Here is a 12,011-nt window from a genome sequence, read left to right on the forward strand (position 1 = left end):
CAGTAGCAGCTAAACAGATTGAACACAGATCCTGCAGTGCCAGAATGATTGGGTTTAGATTTATGTGACGATACTGTAGTCATTAATTTGTTAATGTATCGTTTAAATAATTTGCAAGATGGTCAGTCATAAAACAAGTAAATTGTTAATCATTTGCTAGATTTGATTATTGCACTTGACTTGCCACATCAACATTTTAACATCAGCAAGGTCTTTTCTACATGGTAAAATAATGGACAAGACTTGTAAATAATTGAATTAAAGAATAACCTGGAAGAAAGACAAACTGCCTAAAGGCATCATTCACAAGTGAATGAATTAGGATATTAACTTTGGATTTCAAATGACAAACGTTTGATTAACGTGGAAACAATGGCTTCCATTATATAATGCTAACTTTCCAGGCTAGTTTCTATTGGCTTCGATTTAGCATTGATGAGGCAGGTTTCTGAGCAGTCCACAGCCCATTATATGAAGAAAGTTTGGAAGTAGTCCTTTAATGAGACCCTTAATAACCAGTAAACATTAGTTGGGTTCATCAGACATCTTGTTTTATTATTGTTGAATGACATGTTCCCATACAGTTTCTGGACAGATATTGTGCATTATAAACTACCAACACGGACATCCTCTCAGTGGCTTCCCAGACAAAAGGCCAGATTGTGTTCATTATGCAGGTTCTTAAAACCTGAAGAGGTGGCCGACTGAAACAGACACATTTACACACAGAGAGAGGTGACTCGCAGACACCAGTGGAACGTTAAGATCGGAGGGCTAAATGCACCATTTACCAATGCACCATTTCTAACTGTCACAGCCGCGAGCTGGGAGCATGTGAGGGATCTAACTGCTGTGGGTCAGAGGGAGATGAGAGTCACTGGGACAGGAAGGCCATTGCGGTGTCTCTCTCATCCACCAGTTCGGCTGCTGTGGCGTCCATCTTGCCCCGAGAGAAGTCGTTGATGGCCAGTCCATCGACCACTTTCCAGGTCTTGTTCTGCAGATGAGAAGAATTATTAGATCTATGCAACTCTCTACTAAGAGACGTTTTGCAATGTTATCCAATTTATAAAGCGGTGAGCTTCTTGCTGCAATGTTGGGGGATCAAAACCTAAGCATTATATTGGATCAAATCTGGAATCTTCTGAACACTCTGAGCACTATATACAGCTTTTGGTGTGTCCACAAACTTTGTCCTACACAAACATTAAATTCCCATGGACAATGAATGGAGAATTTTACATCAGTGTCTGAGCAAATAGTCAATTTTACATCATGACGACAAGAGCACCCCTCACCCCACACAGTGATTTTCTTCTGACGCTTGAGAAAGGCACCAACTTATCAATGGACTTAATGGGATGAGCTTAATAACACTGCACTAGATGTCTCCCTTTGGCAGTGGTTTGATTCCCATTGATGCCACTGATACCAAAGACACAAGGGTGTCATCAATGACTGGTGCTGGGAGGTTCTCTGGATAAAAGCTTCCACCCAGTTATACAGAATATGCTTCTTACTCGGAGGTTGAATGGATTTACAACAAAATGGGTTTTCTACTGATTGTGAATGAGGGACCACCACCCTGACTTAGAATCAACCTGGGGACCACTGTTGTGTTGGGTGGGGATATGGGCTAAGATTAGTGTTTTTGTAACACTTGCTATGCATCCCATGTGTATAGATCCCACTGTTTCTCAACCAATGGTCCATTGACTACTAATTATTTCCTGATAATGACTCAGACAATCGAGTGCACTTCGCCATCTTGAGATTCTAACCCCCTTTTTCTGTTGAATTTCTTGACCTCCAACTTGTCAGTAAATGACTACATGGATGGTCAATAGGTCACCAGGTCATTCAGTTCACTGCTTCTCAACTAGTGGAAATATATATATTTCTTAAATCAACAAATCCTACATTACTAAATGAATGGTCAGGGACCACATGCAATACTTCCACGGACCACCAGTGGTCCACGGACCACCTGTTGAAAACACCTGCTCTACACCCATAATTCATGAGCAGCTTAATTCCAACAGTTAAGCGTAGAGAACATTTAAAAATGGTGGATATAGTATTTGTAAACAAAACGAGAGAAACATTTGTTGTGAAGTCGCTTGGCATTCTGAACATAAAACTCACTTTGATCTCGATAGGGAATGAGTAGATGAGGTCCTCTGGGATTCCATAAGAGTTTCCACCAGCGTACACACCCATGGAGATGAACTCGCTCTGTTGAGAGACAACCATGTACATTGTACATGTCACTATGCAACCAGGCTTCCAACATAAACAACTGCAGTAACAACTCTGCAAGAACAGGTATCTTGCATGGCTGCCCCCAGTGTGAATGGGATTCGTTTCCTGCAGAAATTCTGTAATATTTCTTGTTTCTGTGACAAAACTTATCCATGTAAAAAAAAAAGAACCTTAACAGTTTTAAATAAAAAGGCATTGTATCGGATTGCTTTACTTGGATGTTTTGTAATCATAAAACATGTTCTGGATTATTGTACAGATGATCATCATGATAAACTGAGCAGGCATTTAGAGACTTGGGCCCAACTTTTTAAACCTTTCCTACCATGCACTTTATTAAAAAAAAAAAAAAAAAGGTTAAAAGATTTAATAGCACTTAATTCATATTGTATTGTTGCATCTTTCAGCGCTGGGGAGACGCCAAATGTCTCTTCCGAGTCTCTTGGTGAAGAAGTTTGTGAAACACTGATCTATATCCATCACTGGCTGTCTCAAGTCCTGATCTATATCCATCACTGGCTGTCTCAAATTGAAAACATGCTGCGTAAGGTTAGTAAGACATAATGGTCAATACCATTTAGTGTGGGAAAAGGAGATTCAGAAATCCAAAGTCATATCCTACACTCTCTCTCTCTGAGTAGACTGACCTCTTTGGTCCCAAACCAGATATCTCTCATGTGATCGCAGATGGCCTTGGCGGCAGACATGGCGCTGGACAGCTTCCTGGCCTTGATGACAGCTGCTCCACGTAGCTGAACAGTCTGGACAGCGAGAGGACAAAACAGGGAATGTTTAGAAAAAGAACAAGGGGTTGCTTTGTAGTTTAAAATGTCAAAGCTACGCTAAGCCAGGAGATATCAATTTTTAAATATATATCATTTTTAAATAAGCCCAAATATTTTTTTATCCCCGTTTAAAGAGTCCCCCCCCCCCCCCCATCTGAATATTCTAATCTTATTCCTTTTGCCATAATTGTGTTTTCCTCTTGCCAGACTACCCTTGCAAATTTAGATTTATTTTTAAGCCACCTGCCAGGCAGGCAATAATAAATACATTTTATCAAATCGGGGCAAACCTCCAAAGTCATAATGTATTCAAGGCAACATCCCAGAAACTAAACTACTGTAGTACTTGCACTACTGGACGGCACTTTAGATCCAAAGGCACTCTTGTGAGAACATAAACCAGTCTTGTAATGCTACATGTAAAATGAAAATGGATTCCACTGACTGAGATGAAGTCCCCTTTGAGCCAGGCATCATCATTGACGGCATCGAAGGCTGACTTTTCGCTGCCCTTCACGTTGACCTTTGCATGGTGGACGTCGGGATACTGGGTGGAGGAGTGGTTGCCCCAGATGATGACGTTCTTCACATTGTTGGCAGGCACACCACAGCGTATCGCCACCTACAAATAAATGTCAAGAAATGCACTGGAGTTACACACTCGTCATGAGTGTGCAGTCTGTGCACGGTGAAATCCACAGCGTTAATTTAAGTCTGAAAGTGTAAAGATCACACTCGTGTGAAGCGAGGGCCACTCTTATCATACATCATCACATTCCGGCCAATCACTTTTGCCGTCCTCAAAATTTAAGCCCTCAGCCGATCAAATCATCACTATGGGGTACATACTACAGACATACAAATCTTAGAAATACTGATATGGCAGCCAAGTCTATGGGATTTTTAGTGTTTGTTTAGAGCACTTTACACAAATCTTTTTCAGCCACGTTGAGGATATTAGTTTGTTGAGGGGCTTATACACAGGTTTAATGTTTGTCTTGTCTAGACAAACATTAAATGCCATTAACAATGAACAGAGTTTAATGTTTGTTTTGTCTGTCACTGAGCAAAATCAGCATAAGCATGTCAGAGGAAAACCTCGGCCAATAAGGGACCACGATTCTTATAAACTGCTATTTTGTGATGCTAAATTGATGTCATATGCGATGTTCCAGCCAAGTCTATTGACTTTAATGTTTGTTTAGGGCATTAAATGACTACTTAAGACGTCATGTGGACGATATACAGTGGCAACCCCTCACTTCACCAAAGTGTGATTTTTCACATGAGCGTTAAATCTGGATTTTACTGTGTGTGTTGGTGCTCTAACCTGGGATGAAGCCCGGTTGTGGTCCAGACGAGTGAGGCAGGAGAAGTTCTCCTTGGGGATTGAGGGAGCGGACTTCGAGGCAATCAAGCAGTTTGTGTTGGCAGGGTTTCCCACCACCAAGACCTGATAAAAGCAGATGGAAGGTAGTAATAAGGACAAGCTTTTCTAAAATTTTCTGGGCTGAACTGAAAGAACATCTCCATCACAAAACTACAGTGTCTGTTGTATCCAAAAACCAAACAGCATCTGTTCAAGCATTTAATCCATGATAAGCTGCAACCAGCCCTCAGTTTGTGACAGACCCACTAACCAAGTAGCTTATACTACCGTGTGGTTGCAGCTAAACATGGTTAAGAAAATGTCATGCTCTACATTTAGCTTTTACATAACTGGATCACATTGAACACATCATCTTACTTTTCTTGTATAATAGTGTATGTTATTGTTGAGGAACACGAAACTACAGCAATTTCTGCACAATAACTGAATGTTCTGAAAGCCAATGGGGGTTGGACGGTGGACATGCTTAAGGATTTTCCTGATGCCTTCCAGTTTGACATTATTTAACAGGATGTATGCTACCTCCCCACGTTCATTGGAAGGTGCTGTAGCATATATGGGGCATTTTGCTTCATTGTCAGCCACCTGAATCAATTAAGTGGCTATTTGTGAGAACTGAGAACAGTAGATTTTTTTTATTTTGATCAGTAATGCACATCCCTAGTTACAATTACATATTGGGATTTAAAGGAGAACTTTGAGGACTAGCCCAGTCCATATAATCCACACATTCCTGGCCTGTGAACGGTATGACCTTGGTCACTAGGGAGGTGAGGGTTATATCATCATACTGAAGCTGGGTTGCAACAAGGACATTCTGTAGGACAGGGGCCCTCATGACGCAGCAGACTTCTGTGTTGTGTACTCATTGCGTACAAAATTACGCACAAACTTTGATCCTTTAGCTTACTACATACAACATTACACACAGGGAAACTTTGATCCCTTAGCTTTGGTGTCCTGCCATTCCTCTCAGGTTTTTAGCTGTGGAAATAAGTGGAGCTGTTCCAACTCAACATCCACTCAACCCAACATGAACTAAGTTAAATAGGGTTTCCTTGTCAAATGTAAGAGCTTTGTCTCTGGAGACAGAATAAGTTGTGAAAGCAGTTTCATTTCCTACATCTTCAGGCTAGCTTAGGTCTGATTTGGACAAAAATAAAATGTTTTTGTCTCAACTTTGTCTAAATCAGATTTATTTTAAGGTCATTTTCTGTGTTTAATTCATCTTGGTTGATATTTATTCACAGCATAAACATAACTGTAGCACTTTGAGATAAAATTCCAATGAAAAGATTTATTCAATTATTAAATTGAATATTAATAGTATTACATTTTCCAACCTACGACCTGCGTGTTCCATATAGAGGTTTCCCTTTTGCTATCGTCTCCTACCTCCATCATCTTTATTATTCGCAGGCTCCTATTTGGAGCTCTGCCCAGGCAGTGCGACAGTGGACCTCGAATAAACACTCAAGTCACCTTGACAGTCTTCTTGGCGTATTTATCCAGGGCTGCTCCCTGGGTTTTGAAAATGGACACATTGGCTTTCAGCAGGTCTGCCCTCTCCATTCCCTCCTTCCTGGGCATGGAGCCCACCAAGATGGCTGCATCCAGGTCCTTGAAGCCCACCTCTACATCAGAAGTGGGGATCACCTCTGTAGGGCATTAGGGAGGGAATCATTAACTTGGATTACTTAAAGAGGAATGGTTTATTTCTGTTACTCTGCATCGGATGTTAATTAACTACTAGCAATCTATTATCATCATATATGTTAGAATTCAATTGCTTTATTATATGCTTTTGATAGACAGACAGCAAGCCTGTAACCCATTAAAACTGGGAAAGCATCCTTTCAAGCCGGTTTTCTCAACTCGCTGTTTTCTGCAAGACATTACTCTATAAGCCATATCTCCAAAACTGGTGAGTCAAACTGAACAGCAAAGTCAATTTGAAGCTATGATTCCCTGCTTTCATATGACATGAGAAAACGAAAATTCCCCAGGGGACTGCTTGTGTTGATAAGTAGAGTTGGGTCTCTACTAGTCATTTGTGATGAACCGTGATGTTATCTGATCGGACTCCAGCCCGGGTTCACTGGTGCAGGAGACGGCCCGAATACCCACTCCCTTATTGTTGTCCCAGCACTAACACCATTGGCTGGAGTTTCCCCCCCATGAGGCTTTAAGAACCGACCAATAGCAGGCCTTGTAGCTGACACTCCTTTCTACTGGCTGCATCTTTAACATGCTGGAACAGAAAGCCTACATATTTGCACTAATGTTCATGCGTGCACGCACACACACATAGCCCCTATGCACTTTATTATTTCCAAGCATCCACCCTCCACCTGTGTGTGTGTGTGTGTGTGTGTGTGTGTGTGTGTGTGTGTGTGTGTGTGTGTGTGTGTGTGTGTGTGTGTGTGTGTGTCAATACGCAATTACGCATCCACCCTCCAACTCTGTGCGTGTGTACCTAGACAAAAATGGGTACACACTACACACAGAGCTTAGGCTACACTGTGCCCAAAGCATCCAAAACGTTTACCAGATGGGGAGGGAGGAGGATGGGGGATGGTGGTGCATTGCAGATAGACATGCTAGAGTACATACCAGATCCATGCAGAATATGATGGTAGTATTATCTTTAGGGCTGCAACTGCCGCTAAGTTTCTTAGTGATATTATTGTATTGATTACTTGTTTGAGTAATCAACAAGCATGCTTTTTTATCCAATTAAATAATTGTTATATCAACAAATCGATTAACACTTTACAGTGTCGCTCAGCAATAGTGTAAATAGTGTAAATACCTGATATACAATCTCAGAGATTGTAAAATCAGCTATTTTCCACTTGTGATTTTTTTTTTAAACCGTACGCCTATAATGACGTCCAAAATAGGGATCGAACAATATATTATTTTATTAAATGATCTGTTATTTCTTATAACCAATAACTGCTACACCCCTACACATGTTCACCATGTGTTGCCACTTGCCAGCCAATGACTAAGCAGAATATTAGTGTGCAGCATATAGCTTGCCTCTCAGGAGTGGGAGAGCACAGTCCTGCAGTTCCATAACAACCCCATCCAGCACCGGCACCATGGGAGGGATGTCCAGCAGGACCAGGATGATAGGCTGTGGACCACACCAGACAGATGCAAACATAATTTCCGTATGACTTTATAAGCCCATGCGATGTGAAGGTAATGATCACAATGGTGTCATTTCAAGGCATCATCTATCTAATCATACATTCATATACACTTGCACATGGTCCAACATTCATTGCAAGGTTGATGAACAGTGGGAAAAATATATACACACACACACACACACACACACACACACACACACACACACACACACAGCTGTAGCCATGTAACAAAACCCATTTATTATTCACACAATGTTATGTAACATAGTTACTACCCCGCTGTTTAAACTATGGGTCAAAAAGGATGGTTTAAAAGGAATGAGAATGCCGCTGCTTGATGTGTACAGTAGAACAGTAGTCTATAAAATGTACTTTTTAATTCTTACTTGATCGAGTCCGAACACATCTCCCTTGGCGATGCTGTACAGAAGGGAGTATGCGATCTGCCCAGCAGCACCGGTCACCACAACACGGATAGGTTCGGCCTAGAACAGAAAAGAATGCCATGATGAGTTGACCTACATAGATGGAGGGAACAAAGCATCCGCAGGCCGCAGAAATCAAATGGTACTGTGCCGCTTGTACAACGTGCCCTACCACTTTGTTTTATTCATCACCTTCATTCACCCTCTTTTTTAACTGCGCCAACAAATGCGGTTTAAGTATACTAATGTCACCTCTGGCAAATGACGCATGATGCAATGGAGAAAAGTCTCAGCTTGCAAAATGCTTTCAGCGAACTTTAAATCGTCATTAAAATGGGATTAACATACAATGATATGGATGCCCGTCGTCGTCCTCCAGTTCAATGTCAACTACTGGCCGCTTCCTATAACATCCATGCTTCATTCAGTTTCATCGTCAAGAACATTCGTCATTCGTGCTCTGAATCTCCCCAAGGCATCATTTTCATTCAACACACACATTATTCAATGTGTCAGCCATTAAACAAATTAGCTTCCATCTTACCATTTTGTTAGAGGATGATGTACTGTCCGTTATTATGACTGCAAGGACTGCTCTGCTCTCCCTCTCTCTGCACTAGACAGAACACTGGGGTCACCTCTATGGACGTATTGAATTGTCATACGGTGGGTGACCGGCTTCCAGTCTCATGCTGGGATTTGTAGTCCTTTTTTTAAAGAATACGCTGTGTTTTAGCTCCGACTCACGCAAAAAACTCAATCCCCCATGGTAGACTGCTTCCTTGTTCATATCAAACCACGCCCACCTCACCCATATATGGCAGATACTTATGAAAAGGAACAGTAGCGAAAGCTCCGATTTCAAAGAGTTGAGAAATGTAACCTAACCTTTCCTGGCACCTAGTGGTTGACACCAGAACTGCACTGTCTTGTCTGGAAGTTGCAGCCAGACTGTATGCAGCAGGTAATAAATACAAATGACTCTGAGTCATGACATGACTACAATGATTATGCACTATACTAAAAATCAGGACAAATCCAATGTAAGTACATTTAGTCAAGTAGCCTACTGTTTTAATACTTTTACTTATATTATACTTTTTACTCCACTACTGAAAACTTCGATTATAGGCTACTAAACTTTGTAGATTTGTATCATTTCAAAACATACATTAACCACTATGTAGTAGTGATCGACCGGCTTCGATATTCATCGATCACTACTATGTATAGCCCTATATGTAATGTATACTTCGGCTATTTGAAAATAGCCGATCTACAAGCTCACAACACATTTTTATACATTTGGTAACATGTGAAATGGGACATTCTGCATAATGATGAATTGAGTAGCCCACAAAAGGACCCCAATGGAAACAAGCCATAGAGACTTTCTTGGAAAAATCCTTTTAGCAGACCTGTGTTGTCCATGCAAACAGGGGAAGATTATCCAACCGGCCTGTTGGGCCCAAGCCCAGGGGCCTCTGAGCTAGGGGGGCCCCTGAGCTTCTGCCTCCGGCTCAAGCTTAGGTGCCCCCAAAAAGTGCAAAGTTAATAACAGTTATTAACTTCGAACATTTTGCCAGTAATGGGCTTATCATGTCAATAAAATAACCCCAAATGTCCTAAACCAGTGGTTTTCAACTGATTGTGAATGAGGGACCGCCACCCTGACTTAGAATCAACCTGGGGACCACTGTTGTGTTGGGTGATATGGGCTAAGATTATAGTGCTCTTTATGTGCACTTGCTATATGCATCCCGTGTGTATACAACATCCCACTGTGTCTGAACTCTCAACCAATGGTCCATTGACTAATAATTTCATAATAATAATGACTCATCCAGACATTCCGGTGAACTTCCCCCTCTTGAGATTTTAACTCCCTTTTTATGTTGAATTTCTTGACCTCCCACTTGTGAGTAAATGACTGCATGGAAGGTCATCAATGTCACCAGGTCATTCAGTTCACTGTTTCTCAAAGTATAGAAAGAAAATGTAAAAGAAATCTACAAATCCTACATTACTAAATGCATGGTCAGGGACCACATGCAATACCTCCACGGACGACCTGTTGAAAACCCCTGTCCTAAACCATCATATGATACATGTTACTGTGTTTAAACGCTCAGTTTATCCATAAGGCTTCCAGAGGGAGGTCTCTAAAAACAAGGGGAGGGGGCTTTGCATGTTGGTGGCCCAGGGGCCCTTTATCTCTAGACCCGCCTGTGCATGCAAACTGTTCAAATCAATCAATCAATCAATTAACCAATTAGTACTTTTACTTTCAGTACTACATTTTGAATACTACACTTTTATTATTATGTATTTCTACATTGTTGAAATATGATACTTTTACTTTTTTACAAACGTTACAGTTTGCCTTCTTAGATATGGGCATAATATATTACAACAGATGACATCAATGCAGGAGGCTCTTCCAAACACTGCAGAGTAGCCTATAGTCTATAGCAGCAGCCCTACAACACTGTTCTCAACCTTTTTAATTAAAATATGCATATAGGCCTGGTCTGGCCTTTGGCCATGGTCTAACAGCCTGTTGTTTTTAGTTTGTTTTTATCTGAACTCCTGAGTGTTAATGGTTTGCTTCCATTTGTGCACTCTCTGAATTTTAGAAACATAGTCCATTTTGGTTCCCATATAGGTCTACCAATCATTTAGCTGGTAGTCCCTGCCTGCATGGAACTTTTAGCCATGTACTTGAACTCCAGGATCCATCCATATCATGTGCAAAAATAGCAGATCTAAAAGCTTTGCATTGTTGTGTGAGCTTGTAGATCGACTATCATTGGCAAAGGGATTTGCTGTAGGAAAAACTCAGTCATTTAATAACATAGCGTGTTATATTAGCTATGCTCCATAACATCCAACGACCATAATAACATATGATCATCATATTTATACCTACGACTCGGCTGCTTGGGAACTGGTGCGGTGGTGCACATTAGCACATATGTAATGTATAGACAGTGAGGGCTTAATTAATCTGAATTAATAGATTCAGATTCAAGCAAACGCTCGCTTGTAGGCTGTAGCTGTCTTTCTTCTGTGCTATCTGTTATTTTTGGCAAGCGACACTGACGTCGTAGCTGCTTTGCCGTTACGGAGCTGTCCTTAGTAGCCTACTCTGTGCAATGAAACACCCGCGCCGCGGCCACGGTCAAAGATACTCAATGAATTAATGATGACGGTGGTCACGGTCACCCACAGTGACTTTTATTTTCTCAGGTGGACGGCTGGACGCATGCAGGGTTCGTAGTCGTAGGCCTACATTATGAATGAGGGGGCCCGTAACATAGTTTTATGCTTACTTATCAGGCGTAGCCTACACTGGCACCCACTGGTCGTCACAATTAAGTACACCAGCCTCATCACCATAACATTACGCAGCATTATTTCTGATTCAGTATAGTTTGCAATTTGCATGCCTTGATCAGTTCCGTCGCCTATAGGCTAGTTAAGCAGAAGTATATCTTACCTCCGAGGACACCACACGCTCCACCACCAAATACATTAATGTAAGCAACGTCAGCATATTGTCCACTCCGATTGTCCTCAACTCCAATAAATAACCTGCTGTAGCCTATCTGTATGCCTGGCGTCTATTTGAAAATGTCCAACTGGCGGCGGCAGGAGTTGGTGAGATGATGGGAGACAGTCAGACAGACGGGGGTGCTATTGAGGGTGACGGGATAGCAGAGTGGAAAGCCTGGTGACGCGAGGTTTAGTGCAGACAGAAAGAGAGCTGCGTCAGTGGCAGAGAGAGCCACAGGACGGAAAGCGAGCTACCGCTTTGCAGTTACATCCTCTACTGTCCTACAGTATCTCTCTCTCACCAATCACGCAGTCAGTCACACTGACTCACACCCACTCTCTCTCTGCAGTCTGCCTGCAGTCTAGTCTGTTAATAAGCTTTAGAGGACACAAATAGATTAGGCTGCTGTAATCTTTTGTTGCATGTAGGCTA

General features: G+C 41.7%; 1 protein-coding gene across 2 annotated transcripts; it reads right to left on the minus strand.

Annotated features, from left to right (window-relative positions):
- Positions 1-529: 529 nt before the first annotated feature.
- Positions 530-11,594, minus strand: LOC308313203 (malate dehydrogenase, cytoplasmic-like). 2 transcript variants are annotated; one of them, XM_080760185.1, is made up of 9 exons: positions 11,523-11,594; positions 7,985-8,083; positions 7,483-7,579; positions 5,920-6,095; positions 4,378-4,500; positions 3,493-3,669; positions 2,910-3,023; positions 2,146-2,235; positions 530-997 (listed from the first exon to the last, which is right to left on the minus strand). In XM_080760185.1, the coding sequence occupies exons 1-9, from the start codon at positions 11,577-11,579 to the stop codon at positions 875-877; spliced, it is 1,056 nt and encodes a 351-aa protein (XP_080616311.1). In that variant the 5' UTR covers positions 11,580-11,594; the 3' UTR covers positions 530-874. The 2 variants fall into 2 exon arrangements, with proteins under 2 accessions (XP_080616311.1, XP_080616312.1); XM_080760186.1 differs by lacking the exon at positions 11,523-11,594 and adding an exon at positions 8,568-8,690.
- Between the last annotated feature and the right edge of the window lie 417 nt (positions 11,595-12,011).

This window comes from Protomyctophum bolini (assembly GCF_963924005.1).
Source record: "Protomyctophum bolini genome assembly, chromosome: 3".
Taxonomy (NCBI): Eukaryota; Metazoa; Chordata; class Actinopteri; order Myctophiformes; family Myctophidae; genus Protomyctophum; species Protomyctophum bolini.